Source organism: Erigeron canadensis, chromosome 9, assembly GCF_010389155.1.
Source record: "Erigeron canadensis isolate Cc75 chromosome 9, C_canadensis_v1, whole genome shotgun sequence".
NCBI lineage: Eukaryota > Viridiplantae > Streptophyta > Magnoliopsida > Asterales > Asteraceae > Erigeron > Erigeron canadensis.
Window position 1 is genome coordinate 32,183,406 of NC_057769.1, and position 23,656 is coordinate 32,207,061.

The 23,656-nt window shown below is 32.9% G+C and overlaps 4 protein-coding genes across 4 annotated transcripts; 3 read left to right on the forward strand and 1 right to left on the reverse strand.

Moving 5' to 3' along the window:
- The first annotated feature begins 1,044 nt into the window (after positions 1-1,044).
- Positions 1,045-7,250, forward strand: LOC122581090 (digalactosyldiacylglycerol synthase 1, chloroplastic). The gene is made up of 7 exons (XM_043753238.1): positions 1,045-1,821; positions 3,263-3,295; positions 3,795-3,882; positions 4,040-4,524; positions 4,904-5,170; positions 5,705-6,054; positions 6,495-7,250. Exons 1-7 carry the CDS (start codon positions 1,171-1,173, stop codon positions 7,027-7,029), a joined length of 2,409 nt encoding a protein of 802 aa, XP_043609173.1. The 5' UTR covers positions 1,045-1,170; the 3' UTR covers positions 7,030-7,250.
- A 1,885-nt stretch (positions 7,251-9,135) lies between these two features.
- Positions 9,136-10,254, forward strand: LOC122583597 (putative F-box protein At3g16210). Its single transcript, XM_043755983.1, has one exon. It carries the CDS (start codon positions 9,136-9,138, stop codon positions 10,252-10,254), a length of 1,119 nt encoding a protein of 372 aa, XP_043611918.1.
- A 1,659-nt stretch (positions 10,255-11,913) lies between these two features.
- On the reverse strand, positions 11,914-14,165 carry LOC122582801 (E3 ubiquitin-protein ligase PUB23-like). The gene is made up of 2 exons (XM_043755238.1): positions 12,847-14,165; positions 11,914-12,178 (listed from the first exon to the last, which is right to left on the reverse strand). Exons 1-2 carry the CDS (start codon positions 14,075-14,077, stop codon positions 12,171-12,173), a joined length of 1,239 nt encoding a protein of 412 aa, XP_043611173.1. The 5' UTR covers positions 14,078-14,165; the 3' UTR covers positions 11,914-12,170.
- Positions 14,166-22,121: 7,956 nt separating this feature from the next.
- LOC122583829 (E3 ubiquitin-protein ligase PUB22-like) lies at positions 22,122-23,403 on the forward strand. The gene has a single exon (XM_043756209.1). It carries the CDS (start codon positions 22,123-22,125, stop codon positions 23,362-23,364), a length of 1,242 nt encoding a protein of 413 aa, XP_043612144.1. The 5' UTR covers position 22,122; the 3' UTR covers positions 23,365-23,403.
- Positions 23,404-23,656: the final 253 nt, after the last annotated feature.

Consider the following 23,656-nt stretch of genomic DNA (forward strand, 5'->3'; position numbering starts at 1 on the left):
AAGAGTAAAGTACAAATACGAAATGAATCTATAGAGTAGAGACACAATGAGAGTAAGAGGTGTCCACGACAACTTGCCCCACAAAAATGTTTTATCCATGTTATGGTTATGAACCTAAAAGCAGAATAAATAAGTTTAATTTTGTTTTACATGTTTTTTTTTTTAACTTAAAAAACAACCCTATCTTATCAACAGGTTAGTACTGTTTACACGTCAACATCCCCTAAAAAACACGATATTAAGATCCATAATTTATAAAAATACGACATTGAATTTGAATGTAATTACTTATGTTATTTTTTTTTGTTTTAAGTTTATCCTCAAAAATTATTTATAGGTTCCAATACTTTTGTCTTAGTACTCCTGTTTCCGCCTGGATGAACGAAAGTCGAAAGAGTTAACGATCCATTCAAATGCAAATTAAATGCACCTTTATAAGTTTAGTGGATTTATGATGTAAATTTCCTAGAACTTTATTTTTGTATCCAATTTTAAGCTACAAATACACAAGGAATGTTTGTGATTTGCCCAAAAATGCAATACGTCATTACGATATTGAGATTTTGCCCAGACCACCTTACTCCTTGCGATATTACAATTTTATAAGTATTTTTTAAAAACTTAAAAATAATTAAATATTTTGATATTAACAAGATCACTCAGGTTTCTCATTCGATCTTTTCATCATCCCCCTGTACCAATTGTTTGAGTGATTGAGTCTACAAGATAACATTTTTTTAAACCAATATAAAACGAGTTCAATATGAATTATTATTTTACTTTTTTCTTATCCTTTTCCCACTTCAACATAAAGTATATGCCCAAGAATCTTCCGGCAATGTCGAGAAAATATAAATATAAATATAAATAATAAAATAAAGAAAAAACCACTAGTATTCCACGTAATCACTCCTTCATCCTATTGGTCCCACAGATTAACCAATAACCAACTGCTACGTCATCTAGAAAATCCGATTTTCACGTGAAATACCACGTGGCATATATATAAATAGAATTATAAAATTTTTTTAGGTGAACACAACAAGAAGAAACAAGAAGAACAAAAGAAAACAAACTCTTCACAACCGTTTAATTCTCCATTAGCCAAACACACACCAAACACACAGTAAGCCCTAACTACTCACCGGAAAACATCAATTCAAAACGATTATGATTAACTTCCGGCCATCGGAGACAACCACGGCAACGACGACGAGCTCCGCCGTGACGGCGGAGAAAGCGTTTTCATTTATCTCAAAAGGATGGCGGGAAGTGAAGGATTCTACAGAAGCAGATCTACAGTTAATGAAATCAAGAGCGAATTCATTCAAAAACCTAGCCACGTCATTCGACAGGGAATTCGAGAACTTCCTGACGTCAGCTTCGCGGTCGACTTTTCCGGTAACGGCGATCACAACGTCGTCGTCTCCGTCGCCGGCGGAGATTGAGTTCGTGAAGAAGCTGCAGCCGAAGTTAACGGAGTTCCGGCGAGCTTACTCGTCTCCGGATTTTAGCAAAAGAGTATTGGAGAAATGGAGTCCGAGAGCGAAAATTAGGATCGATTTATCGGCGATTAAGAATGCGATTGTGGCGGAAGTGGATGAGGGGAGGAATGGGTATAGGATTGGGGGAAGGACTAGAGTTAGAGATTTTAGATGGGAGTGGAAAGATGAAGATGTGGAGAAACAGGTTGGGAAGAGTTGGGAACCGATTAGAGCGTTGAAAAATCGGTTAAAGGAATTGGAACAGAAGAGTTCGTCTTCCGAGATTATCGAAGGGCTTAAGAATAGTGAGCTTGTTGAGAAGGTTAAATCCAGTTTGGTAAGTTTTTTGCTATGAATTACATATATTTCTATTTGAATTTAAGTTAGTATTGCTCTTAGGTTAGATAATGGATTTCTTTGTGTTAGGCTAAAAGTTGTAGAGTTTTTGTCTAAAATAATAATTAGGAAGAGAAGGTTTCGTCTTTTGCAAATTGTGCGACATGAAGTAGTTTTGCATGCATAAGTTTTGGTGATTTACGAAGTGTTTGAGGAGATATATCTTCTATGTTCAGCTTTATTTCATCTTTCTAGAGGTTGAAAGATGATTATGGGTATCTGCCTAAACATTGCATTTTCTTGTCTATGCCCTGTATAGTTGCTTAGTTAGATTTGCGTCGGTATGTGGTGACCCTTACTGGTCTTAAATATTGTGACAATTGATCGGTAGAGGTTTATGGTTCTGTTATTTAGCCCACAGGGTTTCTTTTTTGACAACCGTTCAAGAATTGTTTAGTTTAGTATTGGCCATGACAGCAATAATATCATTTAGCTCTTGTAAGTATGAGCTCGTGCATTCTTTTGCTTATTTTTAGGATAATGATATATTCTCCTACTTATTATGATTTATGCCTAACTCTTTGTTAGGAGATGATTACACATTTACACGTGCCGTAGCTTTTTCTCTCTTCTTATATACCATATTCATTTTGACATTTTGTTAGGCACTATAAGTATTGTTAGGCACGATGAGTAGGACAATACCTTGTTATCGTTTAAAATGAAGTATTTTGTAGGCACTTAATGTTATTGTTAGGCATCCTTAGGTGGACTATAAATTGTTATCCTTTTAAGTGAAGTATTGTTAGGCACCATAACTATAAATATTGTTAGGCGCCGCACTATTAGTAGGAGTATTGCTATTGTTTTCATATAATATTGATCTTAGAGTTGATGCTATTAAGAACCTTGTTTTGGAGTGTCATATGGCTGTCAAGAGCTTGATATTTGAGAATATGTAAAGGTTACAGAAGTGAGCAAGTTGGTTTATTTATTCTAAACCCTTGTACATCCATAGTCATTCATATAGACATAGCAAGCTGTTATTATCTTTATTATGTGTAATTTAGTGTCCCTCTGGCATTTTAATGTGTACCAACAACCAAATATTGTAACATTTAAGTTTTAAGGCGTTGATGGTTATTCTGGTGCTCATGCTTAGTTCGCTATATGACATAACAATAATAGCATGTGTCGATCCTTTTTCAAAAACATTACATATAACTCAGAATCTATTATAGGCTATATTGATGGTATTGGATATCTCGGAACTCTAAGTGTTCAGCTTCAGCATTGCAAATATCTGATAAATTGACGGAGTAAACCATATTCTAACTACATATACTAGCAGTTTACGAGTATATTACAACTTGTGCTTGGTATCTTACTGTACCTGAAAGATCCTTGACTGATATATTGCTATACCTTTTCTGTTCTTGCAGAAAGCAATATGTAAGGAACCAGAGTACTCAAAGGTATATATTTCGATGCAGCTATACACCCATCACTACTTGTTTTGTTTTGGGTGCATTTCATAACTCATCTTTATTTTGTGTAACATTCTTGTACTGTCTGTCATCGATTGACCATTCATCATATCAGTATGGGCTGGGTTGACTGGATAAAAGCTATTCATGTCCTTTCTTATATCACGTTTGTGTTTAATAAGTAGTTGGTCTTTCAATTAGACCGTTTTAAGTGGTTGTAAACCTTTGGATACACTTTATGTGACTTTGATCTTTGATACTTTTTCGTAATGGTAGAATTGGTAATAATAGTATATCTTTTCATGTTTAACCATTTATCAGTAAAATTCATCCCAAATAAATTCCTGATTCATTAAATGGATTAAAATATCCGTTGATATTATAGACTCAACTGCCTAATAGAACTATAACTGTATACATGTATCTGGTGACTTGCATTGCATTGTAGCATAAAAGTTTTGCTAAAAGTTCTCTATTAATGTCTCAGGAAGTTCAGCCTCTGGATTTTCAAGAACTTCTGGCATGTCTGGTTAGGCAGTCTGGACCATTTTTAGATCATCTTGGTGTCAAGAGAGGTAGCTGATTGTCTCTGTTTTCGTATTATTATTCCTTAAATGGTTATTCATGCTCTACTTAATTTATCATATGTGTGTGTGTAGGATATGAGCATTGTAGTCTTTATATTTTTGGCCAAAAAGATGCTGATTAATTGCATTAACATGTATGTGACAGATATATCTGACAAGATAGTGGAAAGTTTATGTGGCAAAAGGAAAAATCAACTTTTGCTGCGCTCCTTTCCCACTGGAGAGTCGTCCATTGTTGAAGGTGAGAACATTAATGATGAGCTGGATTTAAGAATAGCAAGTGTGCTTCAAAGTACAGGGCATCATTATGAAGGTGGATTGTGGGACGATCTTGGCAAACGAGACACATCCGATGGAAAAAGACATGTAGCCATCGTCACTACTGCTAGTCTACCTTGGATGACAGGGACAGCTGTAAATCCATTGTTTCGAGCAGCATATTTGGCAAAATCTGAAAAGCAGAGTGTCACACTGTTGGTTCCTTGGCTTACCAGAACCGATCAAGAATTAGTTTATCCAAATAATATTACATTCAGTTCACCAGAAGAACAAGAGGTTTACATACGTAATTGGCTCAAGGAAAGAGTCGGTTTCAATGCTGATTTTAAGATATCCTTCTATCCTGGAAAGGTACTTTACTACCCTTTGTTTTTTTTCTTCCAGTAATTATATCAGCTTGTCTCAACTATTTTATGTATAAAAAGAGTTTATTGCATAGTTGGGTAACCAACCAAGTCCTAATTGGATGTTGGGTAATGCATTTACCTTAGTCTTGCAAAACTGCTGACATCAGAAAAATGTTCATTTAGGGCAATCTTGTAAGTCAACTGGTTTAATTTGAGTAGATATGCATGCAGTATTTTGATAAACTAGCTTGCGACTCGTAATGGCTATGTGTGGCTACATCTCAATAGTTATTTAATTAATAATAGTAGTTATTTGATTAACAATGTTGTTTATGATGTAATTGGGACTGAAAATATGCATGTTTGGTATTCCTCATGTTTAGTTTCAAAAGGAAAGGCGTAGTATAATACCCGCTGGAGATACATCCCAGTTTATTTCATCGAAGGAGGCCGATATTGCTATCCTTGAAGAACCAGAACATCTGAACTGGTACCATCATGGTAAGCGGTGGACTGATAAATTCAATCATGTGGTTGGTGTTGTTCACACGAATTACTTGGAGTATATCAAGAGGGAGAAGAATGGAGCTCTGCAAGCTTTCTTTGTGAAACACATAAACAATTTGGTGGCCAGAGCATATTGTGACAAGGTACACTCCACCTGTTTGTTTTATTTTATATGTTCATGGTTTATCCTAGAGGGGGTGAGACAGGCAAATTGGGTAACAGGCAGGCTAGGGTTGAACTGTTGAAGTGAGACATATTTTGTCAATTGTTAAGTGTCGTAACATGCCGGACTGGGCTGTGTTGACCTGTAACTGTCCCCCCCCCCCCCCCCCCCCCCCCCCCCCCCATGTTTTCTATAAATGGTTATTGTGTTAATCATGCTCACAAAGTGACAAAACAATATCACATTGATACTCCTAGTATTTGAATTAAAATAATTTAGGAGGTTGTATACATTATATTTGACTTTGACCAGTTTCAACCTTTTTAATCCACTCTTCCTATAGGAATTTTTTTTATTTGATCCATTTGAAATAACAAAGTTCAAAGCAATCTATTCATAAATAGCTGAATATAAATTGCCACCTCTAGTTTGTACATGCTTATTTGCTGAGAATATGTTTTGCAATTTTGAAGTTCTATATGTGATTACCTAGTTTTCTTAATGTTCTGTTTAGGTTCTTCGCCTTTCTGCTGCAACCCAAGATTTACCCAAGTCTGTTATATGCAATGTTCATGGTGTGAATCCTAAGTTTTTGGAAATAGGGGAACGAATGGCTGCAGAAAAGGAGGCTGGGGAGCAAAAGTTTTCCAAAGGAGCATATTTCTTAGGAAAGATGGTTTGGGCCAAGGGATACCGGGAGCTAATAGATTTGTTATCAAAACAAAAAAATGACCTTAACGGGTTTAAACTTGATGTTTATGGCAATGGAGAGGATGCTCATGAAGTGCAGAGTACAGCAAAAAGTTTGGATTTAAATGTGAATTTTATGAAGGGCAGAGACCATGCCGATGATTCGCTGCATGGGTAAGAATTCTGAGCATATTTTTCTACTGTTGCAATACATTAAGGAAAGCAGTCAATGCGGGTGTATTTCATTAACAATGAGTTAAATGTAGACACCTGGTTAAATAAGAAACGGGTATAACGGCTAAATGGGTCTAAACTCTAAAGTCGTTTAGCATGGTGTCCTAAATGGCTTTATTTAGAAGTAATTATCTTATTAATTTAGTAACCTCTTTCTTATAATCATATTATTTAACACATTAGTCATTTGCAAAACAAAAAAAGTGATGGTGGGTTTGGGTTAACCCACCTGAACCCATTTTTAATCAGACATTAAGTTACAGGTTTGGATCGATCAATAACTGTTGCCCATTTGCCACCTCCAGCCTTTCTTAGCTATTCACCCTCACAATTCTTCTAATCTGTAATTTATTTATTTTTTCATTTTTGGTGGCTTGCAGTTACAAAGTCTTCATAAACCCTAGCGTGAGTGACGTGCTTTGCACAGCCACAGCTGAGGCCCTAGCTATGGGGAAATTCGTAGTGTGCGCCGACCACCCTTCGAATGACTTTTTTAGATCATTCCCCAATTGCTTGACTTACAAGACACCTGAAGAGTTTGTAAATAAAATAAGAGAAGCCATGTCAAGTGACCCTCACCCTCTCACACCTGAACAAAAATATAATCTTTCATGGGAAGCAGCTACTCAAAGGTTCATGGAGTATTCTGAACTTGACAAGATACTAAACACCTGCAATGGAGCTAATTCGGAATCAGATAAAGTCAATGGGATTGGTAGAAAGTCAAAATCGGTCCCCAATTTAACATCAATGGTTGATGGTGGATTAGCTTTTGCACACTATTGTTTGACGGGTAATGAATTCTTGAGGCAGTGCACGGGTGCAGTCCCTGGTACACGGGATTACAACAAGCAGCATTGTAAAGATCTTCATCTGCTACCTCCACATGTCGAAAACCCGATATATGGTTGGTAATTATAGTAAAAATACAATAAAATCAGTAATCTTGATGTAGAAATGGTATTTATATGCCTGGCAAGCCTTTCTTGCTAGTTAGGGTAGGTAGTTAGACATCGACGTTTGACTGCCAGGCTTGTCCAAATGGTAAAACTCATATCGTATAGCTATTCTTGGTGTTATCGCTCTGTAAATGGATGGATTCTTTTCTAATAGCCATTATATATTATTCCATGTCATAACTTCAGATCGATGATTGCATCATACTATACAATTATACGAATTATCACTTGCATTACCTCCCCTTGATGTAATTGATGTTTATGTTTTCTCAGTTCTCTGTGTACATTGAAGTATTTTTTCTCCTAAAGAAAAATCCTTAAATCACATTTACTTCCATGTTATCCTAAGTACGCATGTGTTGGGGATTGATTCATGGACTTGCACTCGAAGAGGCAAGAGCCGTATTTGAGAGAATGATACTGTATCTACGTTAACTTGTATTTCATGTAGTGAATGTATTTGATCATCAAGGCAATATTAACTAGGGCCAGGCAAAAGAAGCTTGAATGTATTTAAAGAAGGTTAAAGTTTATAGCGGAGATAGGAACCAGCAGTTGGTGTTATCTTAAGATATTACATCATAAGACTAAAGGTTATCTTAAGATATTGACATTCAATTTGAGCACTCATGATTTGGGTGAGATTGAGGTGCCAAATCACATTTATGAATCCGGACAACTAACAATCATCAAAGGTTGTCTCGCAATTGTAAATCATTATTGTTCGATTTGGGTGATGAGGGAATCCAATGACCATACTTCTTGGTGTCGCTTTTCTTATCCGGAATTGAAAATAAGAGATTCACAAGTATTGCCCTTTACCACGGACGATAATGATTTACTGATCAAAAATTTATGTGAGGGGATCACTCTTTATAATCTAGACACAAGGGTCCAATTAAGACTGGCGGACTTCAATGCTTCATCCACGATTATTAACACGGAAATATTTGTTGAAAGCCTTGGATTGTTAAACATAAGGACTACATATGAGGAAAACAAACCGTCTTATTGGAAGAAGATGAGGAGTCAGATCAAAAAGTTCATTTTTGGAATGGAAACATAGTGGCAGTGACTATCGGTGCGAATTGTTAGCCTTTTCGTTGGTCAGGGGGTTCCTAGTTTCTCACTCATTTACCTTTTTTTTTTAGTAGCAGTGACTAGTGGTGCTATTACGCGATTGTTGTTGGTCAAAAACTTAGCTGATGTGGTAATTAATTTCTTATTTGAATGATCAAATTTAGTATTTTAAAGTTTTTCAAAGTATTGTTTGGATCTGAATTGTATGTCATATGCAACATTCAATTGAAATGTGTTACGAATAAAAGTTAATTTTCAAAAAAAAAGAATTGAAATGTGTTACTTTTTTTCTTTTCTTTGTCGAAACAGAAACGAACAAAATAAAAATGATGGATGGTAAAGGTGATTGTAAAGGATCTGTGAATTTTAAGGCATTCCTGGAGATCCCCAACAAAATGTAGCTTCTTTTAGTTTTCAAAAACATCCCAAATCTGATTGGGATAAAATTTTAAGGAGTATTCACGTTTGTTTAAATGATACTAGGTGTAGAACTAGTTACAGATGAAACGGGTCGATCTAAGAGGTTAACTGGGTTATAAACTTAGTCATGTGACATATATCGGAATATATGCAGCTGGTCTTTCGAATGTAATGTACTCGATATGGCACTAACCTAGTCACATGATCATCATATATATAACTTGACTTTGTAAATGTAAATGACTTGAGTTGTTTTTCAAATTAGACCCAATATATGGCTTTGTTAAGTTAATGACGTTAGATCTTTTGTAAGTAAATTAACTAAGAAGTCATTAACATAAATCAAGAGTATTGGGCCTTAGATGCCTATAATATTAATTAGGGCCTAACACTTAGATTAAACCCTAATAATCTGAGCCCGAAACATCCCTTAAAAGTTGAAACCCTCGATGCCACTTCATCGGTTTTATATTCATCTGCCATTATTTTTCTTACATTATTTCAATGTTTTGAAAACTTAATTATTACTTCCGAAGAATAATAACCTAACTAGAATTATACAATGCCGGATTATATGTGCGAAGAGTTGATGATCAACATCTTGTCAAGACTGCCACCCAAATCCCTACTCCGGTTTAGATCAGTCTCGAAATCATTACGTTCTTGTATCGATAGCCCATCTTTTATCCGCTTGAGAACGCTTCGATCTTCAACAACAAAAGTCTTTATCAGACACATGTGTAATCAAGGTTTAGATGTCGACTTCTACACTTTACATACGAAAGGTGAATTGCCATTGTGTCCACAAACCGGATACAATGACACAAAGCCAATCAAGTATAATTTTTCTTCTTCGGTTATAGTCGGTTCATGTAATGGAATTTTCTGTTTAGCTGACGATGAAAAAGACATTTATCTATGGAACCCTTCAATTAGGCGCGCGGTGAAAGTGCATGATCTCACTTCTTGGAGTTTAAATGAACTATACGGGTTTGGTTTTGACCCAATCGTCGATGATTACAAAATTTTGAAGATCTCTTATTCCCTTAGCGGACAATGGACTTCATCTGTTTACGCCGTTAAGACAGGTATTTGGAGTGAGATTTCTTCTACACCTACTACTACTTCATTTAGTACAGAGGTATCACGTTCGTGCTTTTTGAATGGAGCATTGCATTGGCTCGTTAAAAGGATTATACGATATGATCATATGAGCATGACTTATCTTAATATATTGACATTTGATTTGAGCACTCATGTTTTTGGCGAGATTGAGTTGCCAAAACGCAATTGGGAATCCGGGCATTTAATAATCATAGAAGGTTGTCTGGCTGCAAGTTCTTCAAGAGATGGCAAATGTTTGATTTGGATAATGAGAGAGTACAACTGGTCTGTCTTTTTTGTATTCGGGTTGAATGTAATTGGAAGAGATTTGCAAGTATTGCCCTTTAGCACCAACGATAAAGATTTAATGATCACAACTTTACGTGACAAGATCACAGTTTATAATCTTGACACTAGGGTCCAACAAAGAGTAGCTGCATTCAGTGCCTCTTCTACGATTATTAACGCTGAAGTATTTGCTGAAAGCCTTGAGTTGTTAAACTGGAGGAATACGTATAAGGAAAACGAACTGTCGTTTATTGGAAGAAGAAGATCAGGAATCAGATCGAATAAGTAAATTTTTGGAACAGAACCGTAGCAGCAGTGACTAGTGGTGGTATTATGCGATTTTTAACCTTTTCGTTGGTCAAAAACTTTTAATTTCTGATTTGAATTGTTAAATTTAGTATTCTGAAGTTGTTCAAAGTCTTGTTTGAATCTGAAAATTACATCATATGCAACATTAAAATTGACATGTTTTAATTTACAGTACTTTTTTTTTTCTCAAAACAGAAATAAACATAATAAAATTGATGGATGGTGCGAGGTTGTAAATGTTCTTTGAATTCAGGTGCCATGATCATGACTTGGAGGCAATTCCCCTCTGTTTGTTAATCATTTTAGCTTAAATAAAATTAATCCCTATCACATCAATCGAAACTCGTGAATAAGAACACAATGTGAATACGAGTATCTTTTAAAGTATTTGACAGTGAATACGGATTTAACTGCGTACATCATATATACTCATATCGTCTGAACATAAAAAATAAAAATGAAAAACAAAAACAAAAAACCTCTGCATTCTTATGCAAACCAATTATCTAAAAGTTATTTGATCTTAGTGAACAAAATATGCATTCAAAGATCTTATTAAGCAATATTCTCAGTATATTTTCACATTGTATCACAGTTATATATTCTAATAATAATAAAAGTATATGATAGTAATGTGTTTGCCGAGTTGTATATGTGTAAATATGATCATAATCTACATTGGTGGATAAAAAAATTACATAAATTTTTTTTGGTTTTTTAAAAGGTGAATTTCGCTGGAAACTTCGTGTCGCGATCAATTTGAAAACAGAAGATCCGACATGCGTTGTCTTAACCGGGTCTACTATAGAGACCTCACTCGAAGTAGAAATGTTTATTTTAAATACCCGATGGGGAAAACCCCCCTAATAATACGCCTAAAGGCACGATGATTAATAAGGATAAACCCTGCTCCTTTGGACTTGAGTCTGGATATACCCAAATCAAACCTTCATAAAGGAACTTAATTCTTATGTCTTCGTCCAACACTTTAACTCAGAATCTCATGCAAGAGAATTGTCTTACAACTTTAAGGTAAACGGCCGGCCCTATGACTCTACGAGAGTTGTGACGAATTTGATATTTGCTCAAGTTTAAACTGCCCGCTAACTAACTCAATGTTGACTTACAGTCAACGTTTACAAGTCAATACTACAAGATTTTCCTTGCTTTACAATATTTCAATATTATTTAATTTATTCAATATATTAATCAATATGTACGTCGTTCACACGTTAGGCACGCTTCTTTTATTTTAAAGTGATCGATATAGAAAGAACTTAATACAAGTAGCTAGAAATTAATTATATGGCTATTATTATTTAATTTCCAAAAGATTAGCTAGGTACACATATATATTTCATCATCGATCATAATGATAATATAAATGTGATAATTATGCAATGATGATATATATATATATATATAAAAACGATGCTATATATAGGGGTAGTGAGTATGGGGTTGTCCCCCATCTAAGCTTAAATGGAAAACCCATCACATTTGGTTTTATAATCATAAAAATCATGAGGGACCATGTATTTAATTAAAATTCAACAAATATTAAAATATTTGTATGTTAGGGGTTCCTCGTCTAAGCTTAGATGAGGAACAACTCCATACTCATTTTTCTCATAATATATATATATATATACTTCTTATTTTTTTATTATTTATTAAACTACGGTTAGAAGTCTTTCTATAATAGTACATATTGAAATAAATTTAAAAGTAACACATGTTTAATTAATGTAAAGATTGGTGTTGCAGGTTTAAGATTCTCGACGGACAATATATGGCTTCACTTTAGTTGAGTCGTCGCCTAAAGCCAGCATTCCTTTCTTGACATATATTGGATGATGATGCTCCTTATTTTATATTCAGCTCTTTCGTACCTATTTAAGTACCTATTAACAATAAAAAATTATCAGGGACAAATATATCATTCATAGTTAGATTATAAATAGATATTAGTACAAATTTAGTTCACTTTCTACAATATTTGAGCAGTAGATTATTAAGGGTTTTTCCCATATTACGGGCCGGGCAAGATCAGACTTTTAAATGGGACGATATAGAGCCAAGAACCAAAATCGTGACTACTCTATTAAAGATTAGTTCCAGTCTCGATCGATCTTTTGGTCGAATCAATTTCTTAAGGTTTGAATTCACTTGAACGAAACTAAGACTCGTTTTTGGGTTTAAGGATTTTTGTTCATCTCTTACTTTAACTAGCTTGCTAGCATTATCACTTATTAATTGAATACATATATTTTATACATTACGGATGGTTATTGATCTAAGTTCATTTTACTAATTAAAAAACACCATTGTCAAACTGTTTTTGTATCCAAGTAAATTTGATTTCGTAATATTAACATGTGAAAGTCAATACATGCAACTTGCAGATTGAAACATATCTAAATTGGGATCTAAATTTTTGCCCCAGATTACTAAAACCATTAGCATGGTAAAACCTAAAAAGAAAAAAAAATTGAACTTCGGTTGATCCAAAGTTTTTCGATTAATTAGTAAGTAATTAACCAATTAATCAAACATCTTTAATTTCTTTCACCTAAATCATATATCACACAAGGAGACTTCTTCCAAACCCTAGAATTCACCTTCAAAATCTCTCTTGCTTTCTCCTTCATCTTACTCCCACAATCAACTTGTAACACTAACAAAAGCTTCTCCACCACCCCTACCTCCAACATTTCTTGCACAACACGCGCGTTTCCGGAATACATCGCCACCGAATACAATATCCTCACCGCCCTCTCACTTGCCACCGGCGAAACCCTAAAAATCTTCTTGGAAACGACCGCTAAACCACCTTCATGTTTCAATAAATCCGCCCTTCCTTCCGCACATTGACAAACCTCATACAATACAATCATAACCATCTCTAATACCCTCTTTTCGGTACAATCCAAAAGGGTATCAATTAACACCCTGACTACCCCAGCCTCGGCCGCTTTGATCCTATTTCGGCCCCACGGACAAACATTTATTAGTAGTTTAAGTGTTGCTTTTGTTGCCTTTTGAGAAACTTGATCCTTCAAGATTTGTGTTAGCTCCATGAAGAATTTAGGGTCTAGTGACGTCACTTGCATGGGCTCCGCCACCTCAAACATCGATTTTAGTAGCATAACGGCGTAAGCACGTGAATCATAACTGGTGGCGCGTTGCATCACACGCGTCAATGTTTCTACAAAATCTCCCGTCTTTCCAAATAAAGACTTGAGACCCGTTTTTGAGAGTTTAAGGTGGCAAAGAATACTTAATGCTTCATCGGCTGCGGTGACTTCCCCAGCCGGTGAAGATGACGTCATGGCATTAGTATCATTAAACATGTTGTTTAAGATGGTTGTTAGGTAATCAGTTGCTCCAACTGATTCCATCAACCGTTTATTTTTTTCGTTCTCGGAAACGATTGTTTTTAGTCTTTTTAAACTATTCATTTGCAAATGAGGAGACTTTGATTCTTTGAGAAGTTTTATGATATCGGTCTTGGAGATCGAAGGTCGTGGAGTAGGGAACCTTTCGACTCCTAATGAGGCATTGAGAGTGCACCAAGATTGGATTAATCGACGAAGGGTGTGGTTCGGTGTGAGGTCGATATCCACAACGACTTGTTTGGTTACGGGACAAAAATCGTTCTTTTGAGAAAACAACCATTTTTCAATGCTATCGCGATCATATGTGATTCCCGTTGAGAGTGTTACCGGATCTCTCATGATCTCGAGTGAAATCGGACAAATGAAAAATCTTGGAACTTCAACTTCATTTTGAAGATCACCCATTATTGAATCAAGAATTATTTGAAGAGAATTAAACCCTTGTAAGTGAATATGAAAAAAAAAGAAGATAGAGAAGTTGAGAGCTTTTGTGATGAATTTTTGTTTGTTATGAAATGATCATGTTGTTTGATACTTATATATGAATTTATATATACGAGTTATGTGAGGGAAAAATTGAATTTGAAAAAGGGAAAGTCAAAACACGTAGGAAGTTTGACTTTTCAAAGATGCATAAATGATCGATCGAGAATCTCAAGGAAGACAGCTTGTCACCTTCCTTTTGGTCATAATATACATGTGGGATCGATAATCCAAGTGTACGTACGTCCAAGTTGTTTGTGGAGTGCCGCAATTGTAAAGAATTGAAGAAATTAATTTGTCATAAAATGTATACTTTTGACCCATGTGGTCCAAAGCTTGTACTTTTTTAAGGAAGTGAACTTTGATATTTCCAAACGTGGTAATTATTATTTTGCACCACCTGAATTTCTCGTGTATCGTTTGAAATGAATATTGATATCCCCTTTCCATTCTAGGATGCGTCAAAAGGATTTAGACATAACTGCATTTGTGGTGACCTATTATTACTAATTAAAAAATTAATTGGTAGCTTTACTCATTATAAAGAGCTACAAATGTTTGTTATAATATAAAAAGATGAATGACAAAACAATTATGGTGTTTAATTTGATAGAAAGGAATAAAGGATTGTTCTTTCGTGAAAGGTAGTAGCAATTATTTGTCAATTAATGTTTTGCTGGTTATATAATTAGGATATTCGTTGATCCGTAACTTATCTATTAAATTTACATCAGCAAGATCGAGTATTTTTAGAACTTCAATTTTGACTTCACTTTATGTATTGTCTTTGGTGATCAAAGAATATTGATTTACTTAATTGACAACTTTTCCTTTTTCACTGATGAATAACGATCTATCTACTTGGCATCATATTATAAGTACCAAATTAACCAATCTGTATAGTAAAATGGAATCACTTGTTTAAAATATGTTTATCCTAATTTCATATGTTTTCTTTTGATATAATAAATTAGAGGTGATTCTATGAATGATAATTTAATGGGAGGTGACTTTTGATAAATCTACTACAGTCGTGCATTAATGGTTTGTACAATCAGCTATATATAAAACCTGTACAATGTGGTAATTTTATCGAAAATTATGGCATGAACAGCAATACTATAATTTTATAGATCGTTTCTACATTTTATTGATGACAAATCGATCAAAGTTTGTTTCCATTTTCATTTATCCCTCTTTTTATATATAATTACACATTTGATTAGTCGGTTTCGTTTTAACCAGCCAGCCGACTCGGCTAGAGGTTGAATCGGAACTTGACACCAATTCATGAGTTGAACTTGTGAATTAATTTAAAAAATCTATTATTGTCACTTGCAATGTCTTATTCTTATATAGGAGCTAGCCTTATCTATCGCGTTGACCACCATAAATTTATCATTTGATGCGGATTCAAAAGTTTCAAACACTAGCTTGCCATGTCAAATTTATCATTCTATAACTTATTTTCATTTGTTCTAATAAGCTAGAAAAAGAATTCCATGTGGTAATGTGGAAGTAATATATGTTTATAAATTATAAAATATCCAACTTAAATATTACTTGATATTGTTATAGCTTGTTAAGTGTGATTAGTTACACAATTTCCACCGGTTTTGATACCTCTAATTGGCAATATGGACAAAAAAAACATCAAAGGTATCATTTCTCAGCATGTTCGTATGAGATTCGTTTCTTGATTTCTTCATCTAATTTGTAAATAACTTTTATATTAATCATGCATGAGTTTCCTTGATGCTTGAATACTATGGATTTTAGTCATATATAAAAATAATCATCACGTACCTACCATGTAGTTGGATAAGAGTGATTATAATATTGAAATCAATTGCCTTGCAAAAAAGATAATAATAATTAATTATAATAAAGAAATTAATTCAATTGGAATATAAATGAAGGAAGAAAAAGTATTCAGTGACGAAATGGTTCATGCATATATATGCTTAATCTGGCGGTGGCTGATTGTCTGCCAATAAACCTTTTGACCTCTCAATCTCAATAAATTAATTAGTCAAAAGTTTCATTCACCAAAAAATTGAAAAAAGTAATCAGTCAAATTAGGATACCCACAATAGTCCATGTAGATTTTACAATCATGTATAATTATTATATTCCTTATAACTTTTTTTGCCATATATGTAAATATATTACTTAATTATTCAAGTGATTAAAATGTGTTGTCTTATTATATTCGTCGTGTGTAAGACGTACTAAAACATTCCATATACTTTAATCAGATCAGTCTATTCAAGATTGATAGGAATAGATTTTGAATAGAAATAACATTAATATATAGTGAATATATTTTCATTTCCACATTGGATTGGCTTAATTACGTACGGCGTCGGTTTTTATTTGGTTGATCATCGAGGCCGGTTGGACTATATATGAAGAACTTAACACCGTATATAGCGCGCAATCAATGTGCATGTGGTGTTCACTACAAGAAAAGCTAGGGACTTTCGTATATTTTTTTAACAACAATGTTGTTTAGAACCTGTCCTCACCAATGTTTTAAAAATCGGTATTTTAATCATACCGGCGTGAAAAAAAATTTCGGTATTACCGGTATTATCGGAATTACCGAAAATACCGGCCGGTATGACCATTTTAGTTTATTTTGTTATTATTTTAAAAAATTTGTTACAATTTGACAAAAATAGTCAAAAATAATTATAATTCACTCCAAAATAACACCAAATAGGTATTTCATAACAAAATATAAGGTTTAAACAAATAACAAAAAGCTAACAGTAAGTATCATAAGAAAATATTTTAAAATTTTTTTTTTAAAAAATAAATTAAAATACCAGAAATACTGAAATGGTAATACCAGAAAATACCGGGAATACCGAAAATACCGGCCGGTAAGAAATAATGAAAATACCAAAAAAATACCGAGATTAAAATATCGAAGTAGCCTCAAATACCGGTAATACCGGCCGGTATATACCGGTATTTAAAACATTGGTCCTCACCAATCAAAAGTGAAGGTCTACTCAAACCAAGGAAAACAGTTTCCTTTAACCAGATTTCGCTACATATGCATACAAGAAAAAACCAGACTAGAGGCCCCAACAAACTAACTTTCATATTTACCATAATAGTGTTGGCCAAGGGTGAACATGACAATCTTATACGTTTATAAAACTATATATTTTTAGTACTATTTTTATAAATTTATTTAATTATAAGGTAATTGGCAACCCCAATGTAGTGTGATTGAAGTTTGTAGTTTACCATTACACTTTTTATTATTGTGAAAACTGTTCGACGACGCCAAAATATTATGACTTCCCCATTGACTTTAAGTATATCATATTTACCATAATATTAATTAGTACATATATAGTTATTTACACTGACCAAAAAGCTAATTATGTAGGAGAGGATCATGAAGTCATCTCAAGTTTATCATGAGTGTTGTTGACGCATATCGACGTTGCGATTTTGCCAAATATATAGTCCATAGATCGAGCCCTTTTTATAACAATTCCAATAATAATTAAAACATCTAATTAGTTACCCAAGGACAGCGAGGTAGCTCAATTCATTAAGCCGGTAACAGAGGAGTCATTCATCAGTTGGTGTATATATTCCACCATTAATTTGTTATTGGAAATGATTAATTCTCCTAATCAAATAGCCTAATAATACTTTTAATTATGAGATAATAACATGTGGAAAAATCAGGGGCAAGATTAGGATAAAGAATTAGTGGATACCACATGTCACTTTCTTAATGTGTTAGGAGGATTATTAGGGTATTTGGTTAAGAGGATTTATCATTTTCCTTTTGTTATCTATACTTCTATACTACTATATCAAAATTATACTCCTATGTTGAAAAATTTACAATTTTGGAACATGCAAAATTACCATTTTACCCTTAACTAATTAACCTATACAATCATTTCATAATCTTTTAAAAGATATTCACATTTCTAAAAATCAAATATCTTTGAATCAATTACCTACACCCCTTGACGCCGACACCATCACCATCCGTCAACTACACCACATTGCAACTAATGTCATTACCGCCACATTGCTCGGGTATCATGCTCGTTAAATTTAAAAGATATCAACCTAATAATCAACCTAATTCCTTTATCACTTAACATGTGTAATCCACTTATTCTCTCTCCAAATCTCTTCCTTTGATTATGCCAAATGTCATTATCATGTTATTAGGTTAATCATTAGGTTGATCTATTAGGTTGATTAATCATTTTTCATATAATAAATTTTTTGGTATTACTCCGTATAATTTTAAAGTTAACGTTTTGATTAGTGTTAAAATTAGTTTTGTTGAAGATCATATTTAATATTCAAAGCATCTCCCAATAATAATAAAAGAGCCCCTTAAATTCTTTTTTGAAAAAACCACAATCCTTAGATGAGAAGTAAAATTGAATTGTAACCTTTGGATAATTTTTTTATATCATCTTCCATATTTAGATTAATTTTTACTATATTATATTATAATAACTAGTAACTAATTAATTAAAATAAACAATCTCTCAAATAACTTACTAATTAATACTACGTACATTTAATTCAAATTAAAACATAGTGAAAATATGGACTTAAGGAGATATGCGTTCCTACTTTTCTTTTCTTTTTTTATTTTTTTTGAAAATTATTATTTTCTTAGTTTATTTTTTATATAATAAACTACTTTTATTCTGAATTTCTAATAGACTTTTGTTTGTTTGTTTTTTTGTTTTGTTTTGATTTCATTTAACTGACTTCGATATACTTTATGTTAGTTTTTATATATTTCTAATAAATTCATTCTTAATTAGTTTTTTATTTCACTTTCTTACGTTAGTCTGAACAATTGACTACATTATATTTGTAGTTTGTTATATGCTAAATTATGTTTCAATTCACTTTTTATATTTTACTAGCTAATTAATTCAGATTCAACCCGGACTTATTAATAAAAGTCTTATAATATTAAGTTACGTCGATGTTTAAGAATTATGGGATAGTTTAACCATACTCATAACCTTGAATACTATACCTTATATTTCGATAAATATAATTAGTTTATTAGCCTGCATAATATGCAAAAAATTTAAAATTTTGTTATGATAAAATTATTTAGATGATTGAAATTATAAGAAGGTTATGGGTTTGGTTTTCATTAGGAAGGGTTTTTCTTATGTTTACAAGTTTTCCCCTATGGTGTTACCCTATTGAAATATGATCGGGTGAGCTATTGGTGGCACAATTACATTCTAGCATATGATTCATTGGTGATTTTAAATAACCTTTAAAGAAAAATATTTTGAAAACTAATAATTAAGTTATTAGAAGGTATGGGATCAATTCTCATCAAAAAAAGGTTTTCCTTATAATTATGGGTTTTCTCCTAGCGTGTTTTTATTATTGCAATATGTTTGGATAGGCTGTTGGTGGCACATTTAAATTCTAACCTATGATCCGTTAATAAATTTAAAAAATCGTTACAAAAATGGATAATTTGAAAACTAATATTTTAGTTAGTCTGATAACAATTTTAGCATTAAAACTAAATTTGGCAACTGGCAGAAGTATGAATAGATCTACATTACCATTCCATTGGTTATGTAGAATTATCTAAATTACAAGAACAGTATTTTTTGTCATATATAATACGCAAGTAATCATACGGAGTTATGTATAAAGGTGTATTTGATAATATATGCCCTCATAGTTTTTTAGATTTCTTTTTAGTTAATTATAGAACCCGTAATAAGATTAAATGGTTTATTTATTTATTTGAGCCAATGTGAGGTTATTCTATTTTCTAAAACTTTTACCTTTTAAAATAATTATTTCGATGAATCATTTCTTCGGACAGAAGAAGACAGAGAGCATCATTGAATCCCGAAGAGGTTTCCTCTCGGTTTCATATTCAGGAGTATAATAAGTCAATTTATAATCTTTAGACTAAGGTTATACCCTTGATAATGATATAATGTAGAGTTATTTAATGTAAAAATTTGGTTAGTTAAAAAAAGTTATGTATTTGAATATCTATATATAACATATTTTTAATATATGTCATAGAAATCACTGTTTAAGTCACAACTTTTATAGCTATGTAAAAACAAAATATAGTCTATTAAAAAGTAGTAGTTATATTATATGTTATAATATTTTAGATATGAGTGCTAAATTCATTACAAACATTATTAGAACAAATTAAAGTTAAATACGATATAATTAAAATTGTGATTTTGTATAAAACATTTATAATATCACATAATAAAACTTTGTCATATGTATTTTCTTTTATATACTTTACTATTATATCTTAAAATATTTACATAAATGATACTAATTAAATGTTGATAGTTAATACAATTATTTTTGACAGAATGATAATATAATTATTTTCAATATTTTTGTACTTACATCTGTCAATATTTGATATCATGAAAAATAGCATGTCATTCATTATATATGTTCACCCGCGTATTACGCGGGATTATAATCTAGTTTATAATATATATTGGCAAACAAATATGTATATAATAATTATTCTAAATCGTCTTATATGTTTGGCCCAATGATATTCAACTCATTATGTTTGATACTGTCTCTTATGCGGATCACATTGTTGCATAGGAAACCAATGAAGATCTTATTTGATTACTCTTTGGGTAACTGTGGAGATTTAGAAATGACTTCACCTTTTGATATCAATAAAACCGAGATCCAATGCCTTGATTATTGATAATGCGATGTTATAAATCCTTTACACATGGATATATATATATATATATATATATATTGTAAAAATCTAATGAATGTGTTTATATTTTAGCGTCATTGACCACTTTTATTGTCCAACCCAATTTAATAGAGCTCCCTATCCTGAATCATTCAATGCGATTCTACAACTTAACTCTACAAGTTAAACTATTGCGTTTTTTTTATAAAGAAAATGTTAAAAAACTTAAAGACTGTAATTAATGTACATTAAAAAAAATAATAATAACATAATTTGTTGTATCTTTCATATTAAAAATTCATCTTCATAATTTTGTTATAAATTTACAGGTATTTTTATGCATTTAAAATAAATTTTATTTGCATAGTGTATAATAACTAACGTAAAGAGTCCAGTTGACATTTATTTAAGGAAAAGTCAAAAAGGAATTAGCTATGAATTGGCAGTGCCAATAATACAAGTGGACAACCAGTTTTTATAGGCATTACACCGCGATTCTTTTCTGTATTTTGAATATCCCGTTGACAAGAGAAATATTCATATAGTTCCACGTCGATCATTTATTAAAATTTTGTTTTTTATATCACGCACCAAACTTCATATACTTGTCATTCAACCCATACTACTACTTGAATGTAGAATTTACATATCACGCACCGAGCTTCATATACTTGTCATTTATTTATTTTTTATTAAGATCAAATTTTACTATCAACAACAATAATTTGTACAGAAACAACAAAAATTAAACTAAAACTATACAAAATTATTTTTTATAGAGGACCTAGCTAATGATTAAGTTTGTCAGTTCTAAAAAAAAGATGGACCTAATGAAGTAAGTGTTTAAACATCCATAACCGTATGATGGCATGGTTATGGAAAAGAAAAAGAAAAAGGAAAAACTTAAAGGGCCAAAGATGGACATTTAGTAATCACAAAGAACGTCTTATCCTTTCACACTAGAAAAACACTTTTGCCACTCTTTGAGCATAGCATAAATCTATTTTTGAAAAGTCAAAGTCTATACGTGTTTTGACTTTTTCATGAACCCTTAATTAATAAGGGCTTTAACAATTTGTATAAAACCAAGTCCTCCGTACTCTTTGTATCATTCATATCCAATATACAAAGAACAAAGAAATTCTCGATCTACTTGTACAACATAAATCAACAATCAAATTTTCCAATATTTTCTAGCATCATATATATTTAGTTCAACATGGGTGATAATATTCAAAACGACATCGAAATTCCAAGCTTTTTCGTGTGCCCAATTTCGCTAGAGATGATGAAAGACCCCGTCACACTCTCATCAGGAATCACATATGATCGCGATAGCATTGAAAAGTGGTTGTTTTCTCAAAAGAACGAGTTTTGTCCCGTAACCAAACAAGTCGTTGTGGATATCGACCTCACACCGAACCACACCCTTCGTCGGTTAATCCAATCTTGGTGCACTCTCAATGCCTCATTAGGAGTCGAAAGGTTCCCAACTCCACGACCTTCGATCTCCAAAACCGATATCATAAAACTTCTCAAAGACTCAAAATCTCCTCACTTGCAAATGGATAGTCTAAAAAGACTAAAAACAATTGTTTTCGAGAACGAAAAGAACAAACGTTTGATGGAATCAGTTGGAGCAGTTGATTACCTAACAACCATCTTAAACAACATGTTTAATGATAGTAATGTCGTGACGTCATCATCACCTGGAGCCGCGGACGAAGCGTTAACTATACTTTACCATCTTAATCTTTCACAAATGGGCCTCAAGTCTTTATTTGGAAATAAGACAGCAGATTTTGTAGAAACATTGACGCGTGTGATGCAACGCGCCACCAGTTACGACTTACGTGCTTACGCTGTCATGTTACTAAAATCGATGTTTGAGGTGGCGGAGCCCATGCAAGTGACGTCACTAGACCCTAAATTCTTCATGGAGCTAACACAAATCTTGAAGGATCAAGTTTCTCAAAAGGCAACACTTAAACTACTAATAAATGTTTGTCCGTGGGGCCGGAATAGGATCAAAGCGGCCGAGGCAGGGGCGGTCGGGGTGTTAATCGACACCCTTTTGGATTGTACCGAAAAGAGGGTATCCGAGATGGTGATAATTGTTTTGGATCAAATTTGTGAGTGTGCGGAAGGAAGGGCGGAGTTATTGAGCCATGGAGGTGGTTTAGCGGTTGTTTCTAAAAAGATTTTTAGGGTTTCGTCGGTGGCAAGCGAGAGGGCGGTGCGGATGTTGTATTCGATAGCCAAGTTTTCGGGTAATAGAAGTGTCGTGCAAGAGATGTTAGAGATAGGGGTGGTGGGAAAGCTTTATTTGGTGGTGCAAGTAAATTGTGGTAAGAAGATGAAGGATTATGCATGGGAGATTTTGAAGATGCATTCTAGGGCTTGGAAGAATTCTTCTAATTGTATGCCTAATAATTTGATTTCTTCATATCCATCTAATTAATTAGCTAGCTAGGTTATAGATGTTTTATGAAGTTTTGTAGTTGCATGTGTTAATTGGTCAGATTTCCTTTAATTAAACAGGTTTATGAAAAACCTTAGTTAAAGTAATCAAATGACAAAAACACAGATTATAATTAAATTTGTAAGATGTAAATTGTATTATTTTTAATTTTGATGTTAGAATGTATCTAGGATGAAACCTTGAAACCAAAGGAATTAATTGGAAACATCAAATTAAGATGTTGTCCTTGGATGTGATGAAGTGCACCATGATTAATAAACTACCGATTTAA

Coding starts and splice junctions, on each gene's coding strand:
- LOC122581090 (XM_043753238.1), top strand. CDS start 1,171: ATGATTAACTTCCGGCCATCGGAGACAACCACGGCAACGACGACGAGC. Junction 3,883..4,039: donor TCATCTTGGTGTCAAGAGAG/GTAGCTGATTGT, acceptor TGTATGTGACAG/ATATATCTGACAAGATAGTG. Junction 5,171..5,704: donor CCAGAGCATATTGTGACAAG/GTACACTCCACC, acceptor TGTTCTGTTTAG/GTTCTTCGCCTTTCTGCTGC.
- LOC122583597 (XM_043755983.1), top strand. CDS start 9,136: ATGCCGGATTATATGTGCGAAGAGTTGATGATCAACATCTTGTCAAGA.
- LOC122582801 (XM_043755238.1), bottom strand. CDS start 14,077: ATGGGTGATCTTCAAAATGAAGTTGAAGTTCCAAGATTTTTCATTTGT.
- LOC122583829 (XM_043756209.1), top strand. CDS start 22,123: ATGGGTGATAATATTCAAAACGACATCGAAATTCCAAGCTTTTTCGTG.